The 27,018-nt window shown below is 50.3% G+C and overlaps 3 protein-coding genes across 4 annotated transcripts; 2 read left to right on the forward strand and 1 right to left on the reverse strand.

The window, feature by feature from the left end:
* Positions 1-18,244: 18,244 nt before the first annotated feature.
* Positions 18,245-19,849, forward strand: LOC136457683 (uncharacterized). 2 transcript variants are annotated; one of them, XM_066457706.1, is made up of 2 exons: positions 18,313-18,444; positions 18,648-19,849. In XM_066457706.1, the coding sequence occupies exon 2, from the start codon at positions 18,669-18,671 to the stop codon at positions 19,533-19,535; it is 867 nt and encodes a 288-aa protein (XP_066313803.1). In that variant the 5' UTR covers positions 18,313-18,444; positions 18,648-18,668; the 3' UTR covers positions 19,536-19,849. The 2 variants fall into 2 exon arrangements, with proteins under 2 accessions (XP_066313802.1, XP_066313803.1); XM_066457705.1 differs by having other exon boundaries at positions 18,245-19,849.
* Positions 19,850-21,101: 1,252 nt separating this feature from the next.
* On the reverse strand, positions 21,102-21,952 carry LOC136457685 (uncharacterized). Its single transcript, XM_066457707.1, has one exon. The coding sequence runs from the start codon at positions 21,889-21,891 to the stop codon at positions 21,358-21,360; it is 534 nt and encodes a 177-aa protein (XP_066313804.1). The 5' UTR covers positions 21,892-21,952; the 3' UTR covers positions 21,102-21,357.
* Positions 21,953-22,451: 499 nt separating this feature from the next.
* Positions 22,452-26,704, forward strand: LOC136460234 (uncharacterized). The gene is made up of 2 exons (XM_066460021.1): positions 22,452-22,552; positions 25,857-26,704. Exons 1-2 carry the CDS (start codon positions 22,452-22,454, stop codon positions 26,542-26,544), a joined length of 789 nt encoding a protein of 262 aa, XP_066316118.1. The 3' UTR covers positions 26,545-26,704.
* Positions 26,705-27,018: the final 314 nt, after the last annotated feature.

The raw sequence follows: 27,018 nt of genomic DNA on the forward strand, positions 1-27,018 counted from the left end.
GCCCTCGAGATAACACGAACAATATGAACCAGGCACTATTCACTGACACAAATGCTGCAGCTCAATGAAGAGGCAATACTGGAATGAGCAGATGCAAATCAGACAGAAACGGTTGACAAAATTAGGATAACGTATTCACGCCCATTTATAAAGTCATAAAGTATCTAATGGCCACAGATGGCAACCAAGGAGAAAGAACTATCCAATCACAACGTTTACCTTTAGTGTAGTTAAAGAACCGAAGCAGACATCACCATGCTCAAAACTATCAAGGTCAGCAATGCTGGGATGGACTTGAACCGAGCAAGAAAATAGGAACTGTAAATTATTAGGGGGAATATTTCATCAGTGCATGTTGATAAATAATTTCACACAAGTTAAGGAGCTGCAGTTTTTACTGTTCAATGGTTTCATCAGCACACGACTTTGTGAAGGAATATTCTCTATGCACTGATGGAATTCTATTATATTAAAGATATCTTCACTATCTTGGAGACAAACTGCTTTACCTTCTTGAACTCAGGTCCAAGCTCAAACGAAGGGTCTCAGTTGGATTAGCTCTAGTTATGTTGCAGACGATAAAACCATCAACCAAGGTGTAAAGACCAGAATGTGGGGACAATAAAACGAGCTTAGCATCGATAGCATCGAGCCATCAACAAAAATGAACTTGTCAACAGACTTATTATTATACCAAACTAACAAAAGGTGGTAGAACCGCCCAATTTAACATAATCCCAAGTGTACTTGTCAGCCATTTGACACTAAGTACACCAGAGGTTAAACCCGGTAGTCTGTCGAGTACACTCCACGGGGGGACTCGAAAATCCACGTTTTCATCAGGACCATAAACAAGTGAATAAAGCTTACATCATTTATTAACAATTTCATACATCACAACATTACATAAAATCAGAGTTAAAATATATTTTATAAAAGCAGTGAAAGAAAGATCATTTTACAAAAACAGCGGAAGTTAACAATTTTGAATATTGAAGCAGAAGTTGAGATGGAAGAGTAAAACTTCTACAATCATGGCGACAAAGAAAGCCTCGTTGAGCCCACCAGAAGGTATCCACACACAACATTCAGCTCCAACAGCCACCTATTACCTACAATAGGGGAATAAAACTCTGAGTACACGATGTACTCCGCAAGACTTACCCGACTAGGTGGGAGTAGTCTCCCGACTCTCAAGGATATGCGGGGGCTATTTGGCTAGCTGTTTAGTTGTTTTGCAGAGAAGCGTTACTATTTACTAATAGTGCATCCTTATATTCAAAGTTTTAGCAATCACATCAAGTTTATTACTTAGCCATTCTAGGTAAGCGCATGAACTGCTTTCAAGCATGTGGTAAGCAACCAAAGCATATTTCATGATCCAACACTAACCATATCATCATCTCCAGGTTCCAGTTGCATTAACTATAATGGCAGTGATACGACAAGTGGTATCCATATCCGAGGAGGGCGGCGATTGCAATCGATGTACATTCAACTAGGCAATCCCAAACACACGCCCGTACTTCTCGAAGGAGCAAGTACAAGGTTGTCGTTCCCATCGTACAACCAAGGCTCGAAATGACCTGACCACCCCCGGGGAACCCACCCTATGAGGCCCTCCCCGCGAACCGGCGACGGGTTCCCCCCTCATAAGTTTTACCATGGACATTCCCTGTCCCAAAAACAGCCGCTAGAATGGCCAGAGAAACACTTCGATGAATGTTTTGCACACCTTAGTTGTAAGACCGTACTTAGCTTCACGGTCAACTGTAACTCAGGGCCCTGTTATGTGTTTGGTACCTTCAAACTTGCCACAACGCTATCAACGGTACTGTCCTTAATCGACACAGGCGGGACTAATGCAACCAGAGCCTCGCTCTATTGCTATAACTAACCACATCCAAACCATAGTCCACAGTCTCGCCTGATCTCCAATTATTATCCAGCACCTCAAGTCCATGTGATAGTAGTAGTAGAATAGCCATGACCTATCTCTCGCGAGTGACAGTCCATCACCCGACTTCTACCATAGGTCCTATAGCATGGCATACTACACGATTCCTGTCATACTAGTAGGACTCATAGGATAGAACATTTATGCAGGTGGGTTTCAAGCAACTCCTGCAACTTAATGCACAAACAACAGAATAATAAGTGCTTGGAAAATAGGGGTTATGCATCGGGGCTTGCCTAGGTAACTTATTAACACTAAGTTAGTTGGCTCCATCTTCGGGACGTGATCCAACCATCATCTTCAGGACTTGAGTCATCATTCATCATCTTCTCGCTTGACGCCAACATCCTTGTGTTGACCCATCAATCCATCATCGTTCCTAAATGATACGCATAAATGCAATACATGCTTAAGTCAAACAAGCATCCACACAAGCATTACGAAACTTAAAGAACAGGCAACACGTCATCACAGTGAAGGGCAACTAAACGTTGGATATTCAACTCTCATCCTCTCCTAACGACTTACTTGCGAGTTACTATTATCAACCTAACACAAATGAGCGAAACAATCATTTACATTTTTAAACATACAAGTGAAAGCTTATCGTAACATGCCAAGCACACTTCTACTTACTAAACACACTTTGCCTAGTCATCATGTAAAACAAGTAGCATAGACAAACGTATATTAACCCAAATCTAAACACCTAACATATATAAAAGCTTAAATAATTATAACAAAGGAATAAAAAGGTGGCACACCAAACATCTCTTTTGTACATGGAAAATTTATGAGTGGTACATCTTAACTAAACATAACTATTGCATAAATTTCATAATTTCTAGATAAACAGATTATTTACTAGCATTTAATTAAGATTTAATGGTAATAAAAGCATGTGGCAAAGGATAATTTAATAGCTCGGTAAATACGCATGCACTAGACCTAAAATTTTTACTAGAGCACACACACATCAAGAGCAACTTACTATAAAAATTTCACAGCAAAAGGATCAACATAACAACAGATATGAATTTATCCCTAACAAGCATAGGCAAAAATTTAGAGCAATATTTTTTCTACTAAAACATACAAAATTATACATCTACTGCATAGATCTAGTCATAGGGATTCCAAAACATCTTTATTTTTCTTTTTATGATTTTTCTACGATTCACTATGAATTTTTAAAGTTTCAGCCGATTTAAACATAAAAGAAAAGGAAAACCCATAAAAGACAAAAACTTTGCACATAAGCACCTGAGCTTTTCCTAAATCAACCCATAGTCTATTAGTACTATTCATGTGAGTCACGAGATTTACATTCAAAACCCTGGAAAAGATTCTATTTATGCGCGAGATCCTTCTCTTCTTCCTCGTCTTCACCGAGCAGAGGAGGTGCTCGGGGGGCGGCCGAGTTCGCGTGGCGGGCCATCGGCGAGGGTGAGGGTGGTGCACGGGGGTAGCAGCGGCCACGCCCGCATGCGTTGGCGGCGGCAGCTCGGCTAGGTGCAGTCGGTGGCGGCCCGGCCACATGCGCGGCGGTCGCAGCGGGTGGCTGCACGGCGGCGGTGGTGCTGTGAGGCGCGGCGGTCGACGAGGACAGACTGTGTGGCACCGGGCGAACACGGCACACCCACGGCTAGCACCACCCTCGCCGGGATAGGGCGTAGCGGCCTGGCCGCATGCGTGCCGTGCCGTGACGGCCCGAGCAGGGTCCGCGGTGGCTCCCGATGACGCGGGGCAAAGAGGGGAGCGAGGAGGAGGCGGTGGTGCTGGCAGTCGAGCGCGAAGAGGGGCAGAGTGGAGGAAGCAGTGATGGCAGAGGGAGCTCGGAGCTGGCCATGGCGGGTGCGCTCGCGTTCTTGCAGTAGGGAGCGAGGGAGAGAGCCGAGAGAGAGAGAGAGGGAGATGGACCGCGAAGACGAGCAAGGCGACCTCGGCCTATAGAAGAAGGGAGGGAGAGGGAGCAGTGTGGCGTGGGTGGCCATGGCGCGCACTGTGCGCGGCTAGAGCGCAGGCAGGGCAGAGCATGGCATGGGCGACGGTAATGTCCATGTGCCCGACTTGGGATGACTATGCAGCGGATTCAGTGAATCTATGGGTCCCACGTCATGTATAAAATATCTTCATCTCAAAGCAAACTCCAACTTTGCTTAAGGGACCACTATCATTAGCACCATGGATTAGGAAATAAACATGCTCAAACTTTGGTTTGTCAGGCTGATTCCAGCGACTTAGAATTTTTCTAAGTTTCCTAGAAAACTGAGTTTGATTCAAACTTTGGAGCCTTAACTGATCTATCAAACATAAAAACTAGGCGCAAGCTAGCACTCCACTACAAAGTACAAAACTTATACTAAGCTTTTCACATAGGCATATTTTAGAGTTTCTATATAAAACAATTATTTATTTATCCTCCAAAAAGCAATTGAGCAATTAACACTAATTAGGGTTTTTGACAGTTTTTAATCATTTTCCCCACATTACCCTAAATTACTTTTGTTCGTAAACTCATTTAGAGATGTTTAAGCACAAAATCAAGGTTGGTTGACCTCACACATGTTGACTATATTCACAAAGGTGATTTAAACAAACATGTACCGTATCATTTCATGCAAGAATTTATCACCAAGCATAGAAAACTTATTTATTAGGTTTTATTAAGCCTTAAACTATTATTAAACGGACACAAAACATTGAGATGCTTTCAGAAATACCTGCACAAGCAACAAATTAGATGTAGCCTTCACTGGGAAAGCGGGGAACATTAATTCCAATTGTTTTGTCAAATAACTAGTTAAAGGTAACAAAAATATTAGAGCACATATTCAAAGAAAATGTACAAAAACGGAGTGCTTAGACTTCATATGATGGGAGTTGTTTGCATACTCGAATAACTGCTCTAGCTGTAGTTTGAAGGACTTTCACACCATCAATTTCCTATAAATGCCAAATTCTTAGTAGAAGAACCCAACATCTGTAAGAGTTCTTAACAAATCCAAACAAAGAATCTGATTGATGCACACTTCTATATAACTGATATGCACAAAATGATATCATGAAAGATTCAGATAGGCGATATACCTTGGGGTTTGGAATAATTTTCATCTTTAGTTCCTCAGCTTCTACAAGTTTCTCGATATATCTTTATGGTTCACACACCTGTTGGCAAAAACTGTTAGAGAGATAATGTCGGGGACCAATACTAGGGTATTCGAAGAGGAGGGGCTAATGGTCGTTATACGTTAATCCATCCAGGCAATCAAAGGCACGACTACAGCTCCAACCGGCATCGAGGCCGCGGGCTCTGCCTCGGGCGACCTCTAGCCACGGGCTCCGCCTCGCCCGACCTCTGGGGGTGGGCTCCACCTCACCTGACACCAAGGCCATGGGCTCTACCTTGCCCCACCTCTAAGGGCAGGCTCCGCCTCACCCAACCCCAAGGTCGTGCGATCCGCCTCGCCTGACCTCTAGGGAAGGGCTCCGCCTCGCCCAACACCGATGTCGCGGGCTCCGCCTCATCCGACCTCTAAGGGCGGGCTCTGCCTCGCCCCCACCCCAAGGTCGTGCAATCCGCCTCGCCCGACCTTTGGCGATGGGCTCCGCCTCACCCGACACCAAGGCCATGGGCTCCGCCTCGCCCGACCCCCGAGGGTGGGCTCCGCCTCACCTGATCCCTTGAGCATGGCTCCTAACGGAAGCTTACGCCGCCGCTAACCACTACGGGCCAGAAAGTACAACCCAAGGTCAAACTTCTAGCATCGTGTAGGGAGCGGTCACATCTCAACATGACCCGTCCCCGTGACATGTCATTCCAGGGAACTCACATCACCCACAGTGACGGACACATGGTCACTATGCTGCCTACTCCCTATACGACCGCTGATCAGCACGCTGGTTCATCGCGCCGCCCGCTGGGGCGGAGTGGGACGTCATGACCTGCTGACCACGCCAGGGCATGGCATCATCGACGGACAAGCACCCGGCGTGGAGCTATCCCTGTCGCCACCTGTCGTGTCAGCAGGATCCGTGAAAAGGAAAAGAAAGGCCCAGTGACCCTAAAGGACTTTCTCTCTCTCATTCTCCTATTTTCTCCCGTAGTAACCCATGCTTTCCCTTGGCCTATAAAAGGAAAAGCAGGGCACCCCAATAAAGGGCATCAGATTAGATCAAAACCACTAGCATCAAATCTCGAACACATAGCCGAGCAGCGACCGAGCTCTCGGCATCCATTTGTTCTTTCCACCAAAGACTTGGGACATGTCCCTCTCTTGCCCGTTTGTAACCCCTACTACAAACTTTTCAGTGCTAGTAACATGAGCAGCAGCAACGAACTGGACGTAGGGACATTCCCCCTGAACCAGTATAAACCTTGTGTCCTCTTAGCACACCATTCAAGCCAGACGCATAATATTAGAAATTAACTCGTTGGTGTTTACTCTAAACATCGATAGTTGGTGAGCTAGGTAGGGGTCTTTTGTGCGTCTCGACATCCACCCAGGCCTTGGATGGCTAATCGCAACGTCAACTGGGTCCTGAGTGTGCCTGTGCGCTTCGGGGACTTGGACTTCATTGTCACAACGGAAGGAGAGTGTGCACAGGCTCCCGCCGCCGTCCAACCTCTCCACTCCACCAGCCTTAGTGCGATCGTCGAGGCGCTGGAGAAGCTGCAGCTGCACACATCGAAGGCCGACGCCCCTGGGAGCGACCAGCCCTTCGGCTTTGACTATAGGAGGCTAAAGCGCCAGCTCACCGCTTTCCTAGGACCCCGACCATCCCAGGAGGACCTACGCCACCTAACCTTTTCGATCGCTAATGTCATGACATGGCTCGCCGAAGGAGAGCTGCTCTCTCTGGAATACCTTGTCCGGAGCGTCCCGACAGCGTTCCCATGTAGGCCACGCACCGCGGTTCTGGTGCATGAGTGTCTCGGCCCCCACCGTGACGCACGCGACACCCTCAACGCCCGCAGGCGTGATGCGCCCTCAGAACAACCCAATGAGGACATGTCAGTCCACCAGGCATGGCAAGGTAGCAAGCCGCGTGCCGTGGTTCTGGTGCATGAGCGTCTTGGCCTCCACCATGACGCACGCGACACCCTCGATGCTTGGAGGCGTGCCTACGGCAACGCGAGGGAGGGGGCTAGCCATGGCTACCACCCACATCGTGGCGGATGCTACAACAGCAGTGGGGACCAAAGCCCAAGCCCCGACTCACCGGGATCTCAGGCCTTTGGCCGACGCATCCTCAAGGGCAAGGCAAAGCAGGACAAGGATGCCGACGAGGGCGCCTCCAACTGTCCCAACAAGAAGAACAATAAATAGTGCATGAGGGCTCACCTATGGCCACCGCCGACCATAAGGGAGGCTAGAAGCCTACTGAGGGAACCACGAACCACTTCGAGAGGCTGCTCCAAGGGCCATGCCCGAACCATGCTTTCCCCGTTGAGCACCTACACAAGGACTACGGCCTCTTAAAGTGGTTCTTGTTCGGGGGCTTCAACAAGGGGGAGCATATGAAGGAGACTAGCTAGATGAAGCATGCGATGTCACCCTCCTCCGCTCAGCCAAGTACCAGCAAGCGTTGTGCTGGTATCACGGCCATCGAGTGTGGGGTCGGGGATTCAATGTCAAAGACCTGGTGCTCTGCCTCGTCCACAGCAACAAGGACCGCCACAAGCTCTCTCCGCTATGGGAGGGACCATACGTCGTTGTGGAGGTGCTCTGACTAAGCGCCTACAAACTCAAGGTTGTCGACGGTGAAGTCTTTGTCAGTGCTTGGAACATCGAGCAACTATGTCGTTTTTACCCTTAAGATACGCACACTCACTCTTATCAGTTTTGTTATCAACTCCCTAATATTTAGGTGATGCCGGACCCCAGAAATGGCAAAGGGTCGGGCCTCACTCGGGAGCTAATAAGAGCATATCTATCTAGTAGACAGTCTCTATGTCCGAGCCTTTCTCACGATTAAGACCTAGAAGCAAAGTTTGTGGAAACAACGCTAAGTAAAACTGGTCGGACTGTGAGAAACCTATGCCTCGGTGGCTAAGACGCCTTTGCTTACCAGCGTGATTAGAGTTTTTTTCCGCACCCGGGCTTTTTGGCCTTAGCCATGGAAAGAGTCAGTACGTGTTTAAGACTCTATCTTCTTGGCAAACATTCTCCATGCCCAACCCTCTCTCACATTAAGACCTAGGAGCTAGGGTTGTGGGAACAAGCTCTGAGTATAACTGGTCGGACTACGAGAAACCTATGCCTCGGTGGCTACGGCACCTTTGCTCACCAGCGTGATCAGAATTTGCTCACCCGCACTTCGAGCTTTATGACCTTAACGACAGAAAGGGTCGGAATGCACTAACTTTTTTATACAAAAGGGGGAGAAGGGCTAAAAATTATTTGGCCATAACGAAATCTAAGAGCTAGTACATTTATTACAAGTTCACTGCCTGGCTTCTCTACCTAACTAAATTCTTGCGCGGGATGTTTTCATCCTCTATCTCCGTAGGTAAGTCTTGTCTCAGTGGGTAACACAAGTCGATCGGATGACTTGGCCACTATCGAGAAATGCGTAGGAAGTAGCAGGATGCCCCACGCGGGTTATGCCGACCCCGTCGCGAACGACAACCCGTATCTCGCTCGATCATATTCGGTAGAGAGAATTCCTTATTTGACACTGGAAAAATGAGTCGTTCCTTTCTTAGCCCTGAAATTTTCTTCGTTCCCTATTTGACACTCACTTCAACTTTCGTTCCTAATTTGACACTGCCGTCAAATCCGTTAGCTAACGGTGTTAACTGGCCGTTAAAAAGACGTTTTTGCCCCTAGAAAAAAAAGCGGCGAAGCAAATTTGAGAGAAAAAAAACATGCGCCTTTTTTTTGTAGCTGGGCGCATGCATCAGAGGCGGGCGCAGGTTTTTTTTCCTCTCAAATTTGCTTCGCCGTTTTTTTTTCTAGGGGCAAAAACGTCTTTTTAACGACCAGTTAACACCGTTAGCTAACGGATTTGACGGCAGTGTCAAATTAGGAACGAAAGTTGAAGTGAGTGTTAAATATGGAACGAAGAAAATTTCAGGGCCAAGAAAGGAACGACTCATTTTCCCAGTGTCAAATAAGGAATTCTCCCTATTCGGTAAGAGCTGCCCAAACCCATCACTCTTACCATCGAGGTAAATCATGCACCTAGGTCGATCGAATGGCTCAAAGCCGCTGCCGAGAGACAGGCCACCCTTACTTTACGCGCATTAATTTTGCTACCGAGCCTCTGACCCTAGCAACGGTAGGGGGTCGAGCATCGCTTGGGGCTGGCAAGAGTGTCTTTTTGGTAGACATTCTCTATGTCCGACCCCTCCTCACATCAAAAAACTAGAGGCAAGGTGTGCGGAGACAAGCACTGAGTAAAGTTGGTCGGACTGTGAGACACCTACGCCCCGATGGCTATGACATCTTTGCTCACTAGCGTGTTCAGAGTGTTTGTCCCCGCACCCCGAGCTTTAGCCTCCACCTTCTCGAGAAGGGTTTGGAAGGGCCCACCTGTGGAATCTCCATCAAGGAGAGGCCCATAGGTCGCCCAGGTCAATCGAACAGCTCGAGCCATTGCCGAGAGACGGGTAGGAAAAAATAGGATGCTCCATGCAGGTTACGCTAGCTCCGTCATGAACGACGGACCTAGACCCCGCACGGGCATATTCTAGTAAGAGCTCCTTGAACTCGTCACTCAAGCCATCGAGATAACTTTACCAATTCCCACTTTTTCTTTTCCATCACATGATCATTCATTCATCCAATCTCATGCATGCATTCATCCATTCATTCATCCATTCTCATGCATGCATTCATACATTCATTCATACATTCATCCATACATTCATCTCATACATCCAAGCATTGCATATCCAATTATTGCATCATACATCTCATTCATACATCCATTCATACATTCATCCATACATTCATCTCATACATCTCATTCATCCATTCTCATGCATGCATTCATCCATACATTCATCCTATACATCCAAGCATTACATATGCAATTGCTGCATCACAACGCTTCGCATCACATCATGAAGTGATAGTCATCTCATTCGATATGAGCGGTGATCGATCGAGGTTCGAAGGCCGGCCCGTGAAGGGCTCAAGGCCACCTCGCGTCAAATAGAGCCAGGGGAGAAAAACCAAGATGAGCCCCAGCGGCCTTGCCCGACCCCGTTCAGAAGCGGATATGGACATCTAGACCTTTCTCGCTCAATCCTAACCTCGAGCCAAGCCCACGGAATCTCCATCGAGGAGAGGCCAATGGGCCACCCGAGCCCATCGAACGGCTCGAGCATCTGCCGGTAGGCGGGTTATGGAGTAGTGGAATGCCACTTGAGGGCTATGCCGACCCCCGTCAGCGGATGATAGACCTGGATTCCACTCGAACATGCCTGTTAACGAGCTCATCGAGCGTAACACTCGAGCCATCGAGGCAAGTGTCGTTAGTTCAACCCCTCTAGTTGTAGAAACCAAGGATGGGGTGATGCATGAAACACAGTTGACCCCTATCGACCCCCGCGGGGCTCGAGGGCTTGAGCCGCCTGACCCAAAATTGGGAGACCGGGGTTCAAAGGCTAGCCCACGAAGGACCCGAGGCCACCTCGTGTCGAACAGAGCCAGGGTAGAAAACACAGATGAGCCCCAGCGGCCTTCGCTCGACCCGCTTAGAAGCGGACAGGGTCATCTCAACCTTCTTGTTCGATCCTAACCTCAAGCTAAGCCCATAGAATCCCCATTGAGAGGAGGCTATCAGGCCACTGGCCACCTGAGTTGCCCTCTGGAATGGCCCGGGCATCTGCTGGAAGGCAGGTTAAGGAGCGGTGGAATGCCACATAAGAGCTTTTGTCGACCCCGTCACAAATGACAAACCTAGATTCTACTCGAACATGCCCGTTAGCGAGCTCACGGAGTACGTCACTCGAGCCATCGAGGCAAGTGACGTTAGCTCAACCCTTCCAGTTACAAAAACCATGGACGGTGCAACGATCACAAAGCCGAGCCGACCCTCGATCGGACCCTTGCGACGCGTGGTCGTAGAACGATGGCTCAGAACCTAGAGAGGGGGAACGTGCAAAAATAAGAGACGTTTTCTCCTACTAATTTTGCTATCCTCTCCTTGATCTTTAGTGACACCTAACCCTAGCAACAGTAGGGGGTCAGATCTCACTCGAGGGCTAATAAGGGTATAAATACACCCTTTCTAAAACAATCACCACGCTCGACCTCTTCCTCATGTTAAACCTAGTGGCAAGGTCTACGGAAACGAACAACTGAGCAAGGCTGGTCAGACTGCAAGAGACCTAGGCCCCAGCGGCTACAACACTCTTGCTTACCAGCGTAATCAGAGTTTCCCTCCTACACCTCGAGTCCTATGGTCTTAGCAAATGGAAGGGGCGAAACGCATGAACCCCTTTTCACACATAAAAAGGGAGGAAAAACAAATTCGTTCGCAACAAAACAAGATGGCGAGTTTGTTTAAACGATACACAGGGGTCGACAATTTGTTTGATTATAACAAAAATGACCATTCGACCTATCTGACTAATTAGCCCCTTTGGGGGAGAACTATGTCTTCTATTCTGTCCGCCAGGTCCTACGAAAGGGGAGCCACCGCTGTCTCCATCTCCTCCAACTCGTGGGCTTCATAGCCAGGCACGAAGCGGTGGCTCATCGTCTCTAGGTCGATGTTGTCCCCATAATGAGAATGAGCAATCGTGAAGGATTGATTAACCCTGGTGAAAGGCCCTAATATGGCTAGAGGGGGGTGAATAGCCTATTTAAAAATCTACAAATCAACTAGAGCAATTTGATTAGTATGATAAATAGAGAAATGCAAACTTGCTCTCGCTCTATAAGGGTTGCAAGCCACCTATCCAACAATTCTAGTTGCGATGATTACTAGGCACACAACTTGCAATGTTACTACTCACTAAGAGCTCTCAATCTTGCTACTCTAAAGAGCTCCACTAGATGAACTTAAAATAACAAAGCAAACTCTCAATTCTAATTATACTAAAGAGCTTGCCACAACTAGTTTACAAGAATATAAATGAGTGAGTAGGATAATTATACCGCCGTGTAGAGGAGTGAACCAATCACAACATGAATACTAAATCAATCACCGGAAGAATACTAAAGGGCAAGAGACAACCAATTTTTCTCCCGAGGTTTACGTGCTTGCCGGCACGCTAGTCCCCGTTGTGTCGACCAACACTTGTTGGTTCGGTGGCTAAGAGGTGTTGCACGAATCTCGTCTACACAATTGGACACCGCAAGAACCTACTCACAAGTGAGGTAACTCAATGACATGAACAATCCACTAGAGTCACCTTTTGGCTCTCCACCGAGGAAGGCATAAGACCCCTCACAATCACCACGATCGGAGCTGGAGACAATCACCAACCTCCGCTCAATGATCCTCGCTGCTCCAAGCCATCTAGGTGGCGGCAACCATCAAGAGTAACAAGTGAATCCTACAGCGAAACACGAATGCCAAGTGCCACTAGATGCAATCACTCAAGCAATGCGCTTGGATTCTCTCCCAATCTCACAATGATGATGAAACAATGATGGAGATGAGTGGGAGGGCTTTTGCTAAGCTCACAAGGTTGCTATGTCAATGCAAATGGCTAAAAGAGTGAGCTTGAGCCGGCCATGGGGCATAAATAGAAGCCCCCATGAAATAGAGTCGTTGGGCTACTCACTGCACTGAACACGGGCCGACTGGACGCTCTGGTTAGATTGACCGGACGCTGGACCTCAGCGTCCGGTTGTGCGATGTACTCCACATGTACCCTCTCTTCAAATACTGAGCGCCCAATCCCAACGGTTAAGTGATGACCGGACGCGCTGCTGTGAAGTGACTGGGCGCTGGACCTCAGCGTCCGATAGTTTCCAGTAAGGTTCCATTCACGCAAAATCATGATCGGACGCGTCTGGTCATGCTCGACAGGACTCACCCAGCGTCCGATCACTCAATGTCTCCTCTGTGCGCCACCACGTCAGCGTACATCAGCAATGACCGGACGCACCCTGCCAGCGTCCGGTCACTCTTCGCGCTAACGTCCGGTCACAAGACCGAGACGTGTGCTTACTGCAGCTACTAATTGGACGTAGGACCCCAGCGTCCGCCCACCTCTGCTGGCATCTCAGGCACGGCGGCAGAGCCGCTCACCCTTGTTGACTCCTGAGGGAGGCTGACGATACGTCCCGCCTCCATCGGCTCCCTGAACGTACCCTCCCCTCCATGGAACGGAAAGGGTCTTGACTCCTGCAAGGGCAAACCACTACCTATTAGTGCATCTTCGTTCTCCAGGATGTCCCACTCGACATCATTGGCTACCTCAACGTCGTCGCCATCATCATCATCGTCGTCGCTGTCGGTGTCCTCCCCCCATTTTCGTGCCTACAGCTTCCACTGCTGCTTCTTCCTCTTGTCCTCCTCCTTCCTCGGCCGCTCGCCCTTGGCGCAATTCGCCGCCCGCACGGACAAGTCCCTTGGCAACGGTACCAGGTGATCCGTGAAGATGAGGGCCCTCGGTTGGTCCCGTCCCTCACAAGGTTAGTATCAAGAGGTTGGGAAATCAGTTGAAGAGGAGGTACGAGGAGAGGAAACTTATGAAGATGGCATGGCATGGTTCTAGCCGCATCGGAGGATGTCCCGGTACCGAGTAGACAAAGTCGAGGGGGGCACCCGCATCATCCCACAAAGGCTCCATCACCTCCTTGATGCATTGCATGATCTCAGAGTTGGAGAGCACCCCCTCGGCAAGTGCTGTTCCATCGAATGATGCCTCGGGCGCCATCACATACAGCGGGAGCACGCGTACCATCAACGGCGCTACCCTCGTTGCGTGGTAGGCCCTAATGGTGCCCGACCCCTTTAGGCCACTCTCCTTTAGGATTTGGATGGCAGCGATGTGATCTCGGATCTTCTTCTTGTCCTTCTCTAGGATGCCCCACTTCCTCTATGACTCCGGGGCCTCCTCGATCAGGCGCCCGGTGAACTCCAGCATGGCGGCGGTGGCGGTGTTCTTTAGGTAGAACCACTACGAGTGCCACCCCTTATTGGATGTCGACAGCCGCATCAATAGGTACTCGCCGACCCGATTGTTTCGGAGCTGGATGCTAGCGCACCCCATCGGCATGTGCAGCTCTTGCCTGCCGCTTTTCTCCCTCTTCTTCTGGAGGGTGATGGTGAAGAAGTACCTCCAGAGATTAAAGTGGGGGCTGATCCCTAGGAATCCCTCGCACAGGGCGATGAACGTCGCCATGTGCTGGATCCCATTGGGATTGAGGTGCTACAACTTGATCATGTAGTAGTGTAGCAGCCCCAAAGAAATATGTGGGCAGGGGTAGCAAACCCGTGCTCATGGAAGTATGTGAACGACACCACGTAGCCATCGGGCGGCGATGGCAGATCCTCCTCGCCGGGCAGCAGCCACTCCTCTACTGAGGTCTGTGTGCGGAGAAGGCCGCAATGGACGAGGCCCTCCATGTGCTAGAAGGTGGTGTCAGAGCGGCACCATGGATCCATTGGAAGATGGGGGAAGGTGGATGCGAGCTTGATGGCAGCGGGGACACGGATGCAGGAAGCCTAGGCAATTAGCGGCGGTGGTTGTAGATGCGAAGGCAAGAAGGCAAGATAGGAAACCCGGGGGGCGAACCCTTTGGTTTTATAGGGGTAACAGACGCGAGGAAACCAACCGCCCACCTAGATCGATGCGCCTGCCACGATCTGCCACAACATCACGCTGTGGGATATGCGCACGTAATCTCTATCTGTTGCCTTGAAAAACTCGTCGGACATTTCGCCTCTTCGGACGGGTCACGACTCTTCGCAAGTGCGAGGAATATGGATCTAAAAACACCTCTACGGCCCATCTGGGCCTAGGAGCTCAAAGGTTGGCCCATCGATGGGCTTGACAACCGCTCTGGGCACCTACAAGGTATGGAAGTAGAAAGGGGTGGGTTTGCTAGTGATCATCACCCAGGTGCACAAGCGTTGTGGGCATCCTGTCCCACATTTGAGTCCCGACCGGGTACGATCCATGGTTTTTTTCCTAAGGAAGGCGGAGAGCCCTTAGGACCGATCGAACAGACCCCAGAACTATATGGATTGATCGCTGAGAATCTAGTCGGTCACCAGCTGGACCTAGCCGAATCTCCACAAATGGGATACCAGGGCCCCAATCAGGAAAGACCTTTTTTCCAACCCACCAAATCTCAGGCCATACCCACGAAGGGTCCGGTCTTGATGAAAGGCAACCGTCGTTCCTAGGTTACGCCATGGGCTAGAAAAGAAGGCTAGAGCCCTCAGAAGTCCTCTCTTTTGGAAAAGCCTCCAAAGGAGTAATCTACTCCTCTGAAGGCTCGGGGGCTACTGTCGGGGACCAATACTAGGGTACCCAAAGAGGAGGGCTAATGGTTGTTATACATTAATCCATCTAGGCAATCAAAGGTGCAACTATAGCTCCAACCGACATCGAGGCCGCGGGCTCCGCCTCGCCTAACCTCTAAGGGCGGGCTCCGCCTCACCCAACACTGAGGCCATGGGCTCCGCCTCGTCTGACCTCTAAGGGCAAGCTCCGCCTCGCCCAACCCCAAGGTCATGAGATCCGCCTCGCCCGACCTCTAGGGATGGGCTCCGCCTAGCTCAACACCGAGGCCACGGGCTTCGCCTCACCCGACCTCTAAGGGCGGCTCTGCCTCGCCCAACCCCAAGGTCATGCGATCTGCATCGCCTGACCTCTGGGGATGGGCTCCGCCTTGCCCGACACCGAGGTCGTGGGCTCTACCTCGCCCGAGCCCCGAGGGCGGGCTCCACCTCGCCCGACGTCTAAGGGTGGGCTCCGCCTCACCCGACGTCTAAGGGCTGGCTCCGCCTCGCCCGATCCCTCGGGCACGGCTCCTAACGGAAGCTCATGTCGTCGCCAACCACTACGGGCCATAAAAGTACAACCCAAGGTCAAACTTCTGGCATTGTGCAGGGAGCGGTCACATCTCAACACGACCCGTCCCCGCGACATGTTATTCTAGGGAACTCACATCGCCCACAGTGACGGACGCGTGGTCACTATGCTGCCTACTACCTGTACGGCCGCTGATCAGCACGTTGGTTCACCGCGCCGCCCGCCGGGGCAAAGTGTGACGTCATGACCCGCTGACCACTCCAGGGCATGGCATCATCGGCGGACAAGCGCCCGACATGGAGCTGTCCCTGTCACCACCTGTCGTGTCAGCGGAATCCGCTCAAAGGAAAAGAAAGGTCCGACGACCCTGAATGACTTTCTCTCTCTCTTGTTCTTCTCTTTTCTCCTGCTGTAACCCGTGCTTTCCCTTGGCCTATAAAAGAGAAAGCATGGCACCCCACTAAAGGGCATCAGATCAGATAAAAGCCACTAACATCGAACCTCGAACACATAGCCGAGCAACGACCGAGCTCTTGGTACCCATTCGTTCTTTCCATCAGAGACTGGACCTGTCCTTCTCTCGTCCGTTTGTAACACCTACTACGAACTTTTCAGTTCTAGTAACACGAGCAGCCGCAGCAAACTAGACGTAGGGATATTCCACCCGAACTAGTATAAACCTCGTGTTATCTTAGCACACCATCCGAGCCAGACGCGTAATATTAGAAATTTACTTATTGATGTTTACTCGAAACACCGACAGATAATATTTTCCTTAAAGGTAGATAGGCAGATTTCTTACAAGTTGTTAGTGCTGAATGCCTTAAACTTCTCACCTGATTTAATTTCATTCACCTGTAAAATACAAAGAGGCGTAGAAAGGGTTGTGTTATATCCGAGTACAAAAGGCTGATGAAATCATGGAATAGACTATGAAATTTAAGTTATGCCTTTTATTTTGACTCAAACTTGCAAACTCTCTTTACACCGAAAGAATTCCAAGGCCAAGATTGTTTCTTTTGACCAAGTGTATTGAACATCAAGTAACCTATGTAGATTGGTTTTCGAGGATGATGTATGCAAACAAATTAATTGATAATTGATCGGCCTTATCAATATTAGGATGCCTTAAGGCAACTCTGGTGTTTAGTTTATCCCACTCATGAGATTCCACCACTCAAATCAGAATTATGGAAGGAGATGGTACATCCGTAATCTTTTTATTATTTTAACCAAGATTAGTTGCTTTTCTCTTGACAGAACCTCGGGGAGAACTAGCAATTCAGGGCCCTTCCTTCTGTATTAATCTGTCCTTTGTCCCGTTCGCTTAGAGGAATTTTGGAGCAATCTGGAGGAATCTTGAGTAATTTGTAAGAGGAAAATACTGTTCTAGATAAAAAAAAAGCGGATCAAACCAGATTTAAGGACACGTGAATAGAGTACTTATCCATTTTTTATGCACAGGGCTAGAACTTTTGGTCTCTGTGTTGATCTTATTTTGGATGGAAGTATGCCTGTTCAAAATGTTTTCTCCCATTAGGGAACTTTTTTGGGATAAAGCATATAAAAAAAAGAACTATCTAAGATTTTAATTAGTATATAACATAACTGTTTCTCTTAAACAAGCACCACTGTCTATAGATACTATGTGATTTAATCATGCATCTGGTCAAATTCAATTCAAGAACTAATCAAATAGTGAAACATGATTCTTGAATAAAGCATAATGATAATTGCGCTATTCGCTTGGCTGATAAGTCATGTCTGAAAGTACTGTTGGCTGATTTGTTGTGAGAGAAAAATATTGTTCGTTGGCTGAAAAAATACGGTGTATAAGCCAAACGAACAGGCCGAATATACGTAAAGAAATATAACTTTTACTTTTCATGAAATAAGTAGCCACTCCAATTGTAGTAGACTACGACAATTATAATATTTAAGTGGAATATGAAAACCACAGAGCACAGAATCAGATTCAAAATCACTTATGCTAGCCAACTTGAAAATAGCTTAATGCGACAGGGTGAAACAACGAAAGTTGTCAGCAGGCCCTGGACTACTGTCAATGAGCATGTGTTTGCTGCATCCAACTCAAGTAGTATATATGATGGGGTTGAGAATCGTACCAACCATCAGTCCGTTCGGTTGGCTGATTCGTATTGTTGTAGGTTCGTGAAGAAATACTGCTGACTGGTTTATGTGAGAGAAAAATACTATTTTAGCTGAAAATTTACGATCATTTACGATAAGCCACAGCCAAACAAACAGTCTGCATAATGAGCATGTGATTGGGGATCAGAGTGCAACAAAGGGATTACCTTGTGCTGGGTCATGGCGATGCAGTCCAGACTCCAGATACTGATGACGAGCGTTGTGGTCACCTTCGGGTCGGAGCAGATCGGGGCATTCCTCCGGCGCCGGCGGCCTCCGTCACCGGGCGCAGATGGTGCCGTAGAGGTAGGCGACGGCAGTACCAGGTGCGGGGATGGTGATCTGGCCGCTCGCGCTCTGAATCAGATTTGCGGGGACGGAGGTACTTCTCTCTCCCCGTCTCCTCATCTGACAGGGCTATGGCATAGGTGTACTACAGACCTAGCCGGCTCACATCCTTCTCCCACATTTGCGCCCCTTGCCCCCTTCCCAGTTCCCACCTCTCCCACCGCGGACACTACCGCCGCCTCTTCCCACCTCTCCCACTCCTCCCACACTAAGGCCGCCTCCTCCTTGGCGCTACAGCCACTTCAGCTCGATTTGAAAATGGAGATCCTCGAATCGGCGCTGTTGGGGGAGTTCATCCGCTACATCAAGTCTAACTGGTCGGCGCACTCGCGGGTGGACCAGCGCCAGCGCCGCCTGCGCCAGCTCGTGTCCAAGGTCCGCGCGGTGGTGGACGCCGCCGAGGGCGGCGCGGGGGCGGCCGTGCGGGACGAGTCGTTCTCGGCCTGGCTGCAGGTGCTCCGATCCGAGGCGCTGCGGGGGCAGGAGGTGCTCGACGACGCGGCCCGCGCCACGGCCGTCGCCAGCTCCGCCCGCCGCTTCCTCGCGGGCTTCAAGGCGCTCTTCGTCTGCAGCGCCGAGGTGGACCGCCTCGCGGAGGCCGTCGAGCAGCTCGAGCTCCTGGCGGGCCCAGGCGGCGACCTCGACATGTTCGTCAGGGTCCTCAGCCTGGACTCCGCCCGGGCCGCCGCCACGGAGGAGGACATGGACGTCGACGGGCGTCCGGCACCCGGTGCTCGCCACCGGCAGGAGGGGAGCGGCTGCAGCTGTGGATGCGCGGGCACCGTCGCGGCCCTCCTCCCCTCGCCTGGCGCCAAAAGGAAGCGCGCCTGCGGCGGCTCAGGCGTCGACGCCGGCTCGACATCGCGCGGCGAGGTCGACGCGGTGCAGCCGCAGAAGCGGCGGCACCTGGCGTGGATGCGCTCGCGCCAGGGGCTCCCGTCCGGCTTCGGCAGGGTCTCCTCCGCACCTCGTGAACCGCCCCCGCCGGCGTTGCCGCGCTCGCGTCGCGCCCGGTCGGTGGCATTGGCGATGTCTAGGATTCGACGCCGCATCGGAAAGCCGACGGCGACGAGCCATCGGCGGCAGCCCAGCCTCGGACGGCAGTTCTCGCAGATTACATTGTAGACGAGAAACCGACGGGGGTGAAGGGAGGTAGGCTATCGCCCATGATTTCTTAGTGCATTTTGCAAAATTATGGGATTCCTCTAGCAATTAACCTACTGGTAGTGGCAGTTCTTCTTCATCTTTGAATGAATTTAGAATCAATGAACTTGCAGCAGCAGCAGAGTAGTAAGTGCTACTTCGGTTAGTTTGTGATATTGGTAGTAGATTCAAGCTGCACCTGCAGTTGTGAGCTGTGACTCCAGCTTAGGAGTAGTAGTGCTAATTCTACTGCTGACTGAGACGAACCGATGGATAACGTTAAGATCTTTGTTCTCTGCAGTTTTGTTGTGCGATGTTGTTTTTTCAGCTTTTCTTATTAAAGAACTGGGAGGGCAACACGTGCTGGTATGAAAAGAATGTAATTTCTCGTTTCTTGACAAGCTAATCAATCTTAGTTATAATAACTAAATATATATAAAATTATATTATTTGTCTCATTAATCATTAATAATGATTTTTTTACAATAAATCTATTTAATAATTGTATAAATATCAATAGTATTTTTATAAACCTAGTTAAACTTATAAAAAGCTTAATTTAGGTTAAAATTAAAGGGTATGTTTGGAGTTCCAGCTTTTTTTAGTTTATTCTTTTTCACATAACACTGTTGAATTAGTCGAAGACGCACAAAATTGCATTATTTTAGGACGGTTTTTGGATGGTGGTAGTTTATTGCCCCGATCATATCGTGCTTTGACTCTGGTCAAGCGGCACATGCACGGATGAAATGGTAGATCTGGGTGATGGAACAACAAAAAATTACACTTTTTTTTTGGCGAAGAATGTGGCCGCCACCTCTCGATTGGCCGCCTGCTTTGCGAGAACAAGGGTGCGTGCCTGGCACCACGCCTGCATCGATGGAACGACGACTTCCGCTGAAGCTGTTTTGAACTGTTTTGTTTTGTTGCTAGAGAAGGCTGACGCGACGGTTCGTTCTCGGAGTTCGGGACTCCATCAGGATGTGGCCGAACAGTTCGGACTCCAACTACAAAGCGCACTGTGAGCCCGTGACTCGCCATGCAGCAATACGATTCCAAGTGGGTCGAGTCCACTTGAAGCGAAAGTCGAAGTACTGCAGGCCCATCTCATGTCAGCTACGGTGCTAGAGACGATTCCAGCCCGGCCCAATGAAGTCTACGGGCCGAGCTCATGCCAACCATCCTACGGGCTTCAGCATCTGGTCTTCTGCTCAACAGCAAGTCAACAACCCGGTAGAGGAGATTGTTTTAAAATTCAATATTTTTTGGTGGAAAAACACCTTGATTGATGTGGATTTTGGTCAAGATCGTAAACTAATCTTTGTATAAGATTCATTAAGAAAGCAACAGCCCGTCTGTGCTTGCGCTAATGATGCGTGTCTTCACCAATTAGCGTCCAAAATCAATGCGTGGAATCTCACAGGGCGCTCGAACTAACATTATTGATTATTCCCTGCACCCGCAGGCCGCAGTGCGGTGCTATGATCGAGTTCGGTGCGTGGTGGATCCTCTTTTCTTTTCGTTCTAGCGAAAAAAATGCCGCCGACGAAAACGAAGCATTTGTATAAATTTGTAGAAATGTGGAGCTTTATATACAAGTTTCGGTTTGAATTGATGCAAAGTTACAAAAGACGCTCAAAAATCGATACATGAAAGATCACACGCGCCGGCCGAATTTACAATTCCAACGGAAGGGGACGAGAAAATGGGAGTATGTACCACGCAGAGACTAGACGATAAAGAAAGGGAAATCGATCGATCGATCGATGGCAGCATTACACGGGTGCGCGCCGATCACTCAGAATCAGAGGTCCTCCGCGATGCAGGCGAGGTGCGGCTGCCACGGCGCGGCGTGGCTGCCGGTGCTCATGCGCCGCCGGTGCTGCTGCGCGGCCGCCCTCTTGTGCTGCTGCTTCTTCTTGGCTGCCTCCTTCTCCGGCGGAGACTCGGCGCCGAGCTGCCCCAGCTGCCAGTCGGTCACGGCGGCGACGACGCTGCCTTCGGACTTGCTGCGCACGTGCCGGCTCGGCGTGCCAGCACCGCCTCCGGCGCCGGCGGCCTTCTTGGCGTCGGGCACGGACGCGGCCGGGATGAGGAAGTAGATCTCCCCGCGCTCCAGCTCCGAGTCCGGCGACACGATGAGGATCCTGCGCACCACCCCCTGCGGCGACGAGCAGGGCCTGCTGAGCACGTGGTTTGGGTGCGCCGCCAGCACCTCCCCGGCCGACACGGCGCGGCCGTACTCGTCGACGCGGCCGCTGAGGTGCACGATCCGCACCAGGTCCAGCGCGCCGCACGGCAGCACGCACGCCAGGCAGCACCGCAGGCTGTTGCCCATGCCGCCGCGCCTCGTCGTGTTCGATGGCGCCCGACTTATTCCACCCTCTCTCGTCTCTCTCTGTCCTAGCCGTGACGACGCGGCCGGCACGTATATATGGTTGGTGAGCTCGAGTTGACGACAAACAGAGAGCCAGAAAATGTACTTCTAGGTGAGTAAGGGCCGCTTGGTAAGGGCCGTTTGGTACGGCTCAGCTTCGTCAATAAATTTTTTTTTAAGGTTTAACTTTATGAGTAACTTTTTAATGAAGCTGAATTATTTTGATCACTATATTTGACAAAACAGCTTCACATGATAGACCAAAGTAATCAAATTACTAAATTGTCTTTCTTCCTTATCCTCCCGGTTCTTCCCCACACCTTTCCATCAGATCCACACAGCGTGCGGCCCTCCCAGCCGAACCGGTTGACGCCGCGCTCGTCCCCTTCCAGCTGCCGCCGCGCGTGCCCCTCTCTCGGTCGAGCCCGCACCGCGTAGCACCCTGGCTGCAGCCCGCCATGCCTCGGCGACCAAGCCTGCATAGGCCACCGCCGCGCACGCCCCTCCCGGCCGAGCCCGCCATGTCCCCGCAGCCGCGCTCCGACGATGGACGGCGCCCCGGCGGCCGCGCCCTGGTCGGCCAGACCCCGTCGCCTCTCTGCCCCCCGGCGAGCGGCAAGCCGTCTCTCTCTCTCTCTTGGGGTATGCTGTCTTTTGTGTATAGTGGGACCCACATATGGGAGATGAAACTGAAATAAGCTACTTTTTCCAGCTCTGCTCCATTTCATTCCCTTGTGAGAGGAGAAAAAAATCAGCTTCATTCATAAAGCTGTTTTGAAAGTAGCGTTTGACAAAAAAAAAAAGCTCACAGCAGCTCATAAAGGTGTTGTGAGCTGTGCTATCTAGACCTAAGTCAAGACACTCAACGGAGAGACGAGAAGGATGGATTAATCACGTCATGTTTTTTTCCTTCTTGAGAGGAATAATTAACTAGCAAACAAATAATAATGTAATAGGTCATTTAGTAGGGCCCATGTTCCGATAATCATTTTTATTTTGTTTTCTGTTTCGGAGGTAGCGGATGCGCCAATGATTCGCACACGGCACACTCATGCGGCACAGCCATGCTGCCCTGCTGGAGCTTGGTTGTACTGTATCCTTCCTCTTCCTCCTCAGTCCTCCCTGATGGTGCGTGCGTTGATTGCATTGCATCAGCATTCAGTAGCCCTGCAATGCAAGCGATGCGACGAGACGACGAGTGTGAACGCACCATTGGAGGATGGATCATGGATGCCAGAGATTGGGTTCTGAATTATTCAGGCATTTTTTTTATAGGCAAATAGAAATATTTTTAGAGCGGAATTATGCGTGTACATACAGTACTGCTGCTTGTGATTGATGTTTGGTACGCGTACTACGTGCACAATGCTCCAAAACGAACCCGGCCGTGCAACGTCTTTTTCGTGAGCAGTGGGTGATCATTTAGGGGGGAATATTGTATTTATATTTGTGTTTTTTTATATACGAGAGAAGGTGAATGCGGATTAACGTCCGGTTCGTTTGACTTATAAGTTATATTTTTTTAGTCAATAAAAAATATTTTTCTCTCACAACAAATCAGTCAATAATACTTTTAATCATGGCTTATCAGCCAAACAAATAGGACATAAGCCAGCTACCTGCCATGGTGGACTCCGATTCGAGCCAGGCGACTACTACGTGTGTTGGATCATTGGAGTAGCTAGGTAGCTCCGAATTGAAGCTGAATCATTGTGTTGGAACTAATCGTGTCATTAGTCTCTTGCTTAACGCACGTGTAGGCAAGCTGGACCAAAATTATTGTGCAGCAGGCTGGTTGGCTTTGGCTAAGCTAATTAATAGCCTACTACTCGATCCCTTGCTTGCTCTCCGGTCAACCCGTCGATGCTCGCCACCGTGGTTCTGATAGATTGCGTTACCAGACAAACTAATTATGTCAATCGGGTTTTCAATTTTTCTTTTTCTTTTGCGAGGATGATGGTTTTGTTTCACATCGGATCCACAGGCCTCAAATGTTAACCGCTGTCCCCCGCCAGATCCAACAGTTGATCAGCAGCCAGGGAATATCATTAGTGCGGTAATCATAGGATTGTCTTACAGAAATTGATAGCTTCCGTCAGTGTGTCCGAGGTACTACGCACGCGCGGGCAGGTGGCACGGTAACGTGCCAAGTGGCAAGTGAATGGAACTTGCTAGTAGCGGTAGCAGTACCTGTACCTGTACCTGTTGTACCTTGTCCTTACCATACGTGTGCACGTGGTGGCCGCACGTGGGGGCTTCCATGCAAACAGTAGTGTTTGGAAACACTGTTCATTTGGGAGTGTTCGACTGAGAGGGTGTTTGGTTCCTACAGGTAAAATTTTAGTCCACTGTTCCATCGGATATTTGGACACATGCATGAAGTATTAAATATAGACGAAAAAAAATAACTAATTGCACAGATTGTGGCTAATTTGCGAGACGAATTTTTTAAGCCTAATTAGTCCATGATTTGATAATGTGGTGCTACAGTAAATATGTGCTAATGGCGGATTAATTAGGCTTAATAAATTTGTCTCGTAAATTAGTCTCCATCTATGTAATTAGTTTTATAATTAACTCATATTTAGTTCTCCTAAATAGCATCCGAACGTCCGATGTGACATGGACTAAAATTTAGTCCATGGAACCAAACACCCCCTTGAGTCCTCGTTTAGTTCCAAATTTTTTTCTAAAAATGTGTTATAGTACCCATCACATCGAATCTTACGATATGTGCATGGAGCATTAAATGTAGAAGAAAAAAAAACTAATTGCACAGTTTGGTTGAAAATTGCGAGATGAACGTTTTGAGCCTAATTAGTCTATGATTGAACACTAATTGCCAAATAAAAACGAAAGTACTACAGTAGCCCAAATTCCAAAATTCAGCCAACAAAACACGCGCTGAGATAAAAACATTATTTTTGGACAACACTGTTCAGAATACTGTGAGAAAAAAACTACTATTTCAGTTAAAAAAACCGAATAAGCCGGCTTCTTTCCCAGACGAACACGCCGAAACAAGTGCCCTCTCCCATCCCATCCATCGCCCCCCCCCCACCCCCCACCCCCCCCCATCACGACACGTGGCCCGCCGGCGCGGCCCCACGTCCACGCGGTCGTTGTCACCTGTCGATCGATCGGATGCGCCGGTACACCGAACACGTTCCCAAGTTCTTCTCCACGAATCGGCATCGCGACGTGTGAGCGGGTCGACCTCGACTACTTGGCTTCCAGTCCGTTCCCCGGTGGGCCACGGCCGCGGCCACATGATGGGCTAACGCGTGCAGTCTCCAGTGCCTGAGCCCAGCCACTACCACTGGGCCATGCCAGAACCTCCGGCCCGCTTACTACTACTCCGTCGCAAAGCAGCCCATAAGTGAGGACTGGCCGACTGAGGACTGCAAAGGCGGTTCAAGACCCTAGGCCCCTCGCGTCTCGTCTCGCTGTAACCGATCGCCGTGCGGCCGACCGACACGACGACCGGCAGGAGCACGACGCAACCTGCCCTTCCTCGCGCTCGATTCACCGGCCCGCGTCGTAAAGGACTAAAGGCGGTTGCGTTCCATGGCCACGCCTTGCCGTTCTTGGCTGCTCACACCCGATGCGTCTTCAATTCGCCAGGCAAACCTTCTTCCATTCTGGGTTCCTCGATGAAGACGCGAGCGCCGCGTCTTCCGCGAGTGCGCGCTCGTTCATCTCCATCTCTTTCGCCCTTTTCTGCACCTCCGTCTCGGGTTAAAGCCGTGTACGTGACGAGGCCTCTCCTTCCATTGTTACCATAAGCTCTCGATCGGCTGGGAGCTCGGTTATTCGGTTTTGGGTAGTAGCCACGCCACAACTCCACAAGAGCAAGTGAAGAAGAATCTTGCAAGCTGTCTGCCTAGCACATCCGTTCTCCGGGCGTGATCGGCCGCGGCCGGGAGGGACCGGCCATGGACGACGACGGCCTCGGCTGCTGCTGCGGCTGCTGCCTCCTGTGCTGCGCCTGCGCCTGCCGAGGTCATCTGCAACTGGTGCACCTTCCTCGTCGCGCTGGCGGCCGCCGCGGTGCTGGTCGCCGCCTTCGGCGTCGCGCTCCCCGTCCGCGCCACCGTCACCGACGCCTCGCTGAGCCGCCTCGACCTCGTCGTCACCAACAGCAACGGCACCGCTACCGCTACCGCCGCCTCATCCGTCTCCGTCTCCGTCGCCTACAACCTCTCCCTGACCGTCCAGCTCCGGAACCGCAACTGGGCGATGCGGGTCGAGCTGGCCGCGCCGCTCGACGCCGAGCTCCGCTTCGCGGGGCGGCGCTTCGACGGCGCCCGCCTGGCGGACCCGGGCAGGAGCGTCCCGCCGCGGGGCACGGAGGAGTTCCGCGTGCTGGCCGCGTCGCCGTCGCCCGGCGGGGCAGCGCTGGGAGGCGCCGGCGCCGCGGCGGAGCTCTCGAGGGAGCGCGCCGAGGGGGTGTTCGAGGTGGAGCTGCGGATCGCCGGGGAGGTCAGGTACCGCCCCGTGCACGCCGGCCGGAGGAGCAGGCTGGAGGCGACGTGCCCGCTCAAGTTGCTCATGCCGAACGCGCCGCGGGGGACGCACTTGGTGGTGCTGCAGAAGGACGTCAGCTGCTATTAGCCTACTATAGCTAGCTTGCTTGCTTACCAGGAATTACGTACGTACGTATGCTAGCATTGCATATATGGTTGCATTGGACGCAGTTTGTTGGGGATGCGTGTGATCTCTGATCTGATCTTTCATATGAACAAACTAACCTAGCATGGATTCCTACGCATTTGCATTGTAATTAATCCAAAATTTTTTGGATCTAAACGCACCCTTACTATAGTCACGAATGAATGGCTCCACGTCTACTGTCATTCACCTTCAAGTAGTCATTTACATTCTTCGGTTTGTACATCAATATGTCGTTATTAAATGCGTAGCATGCAAGTTCTTGAAGTGCCCACAACTACACTAGCGAACGCAATAATACTAGAGAATTTGCAGGAAATTCGCCTTTGTTTGGTTAATTAAAATCAACCTGCAACTTTTTGATCACCAACTACGTTGTGCACGTTGACTATAAGCACTAGAAAAATCTATGGGAAG

This window comes from Miscanthus floridulus, chromosome 6 (assembly GCF_019320115.1).
Source record: "Miscanthus floridulus cultivar M001 chromosome 6, ASM1932011v1, whole genome shotgun sequence".
Taxonomy (NCBI): domain Eukaryota; kingdom Viridiplantae; phylum Streptophyta; class Magnoliopsida; order Poales; family Poaceae; genus Miscanthus; species Miscanthus floridulus.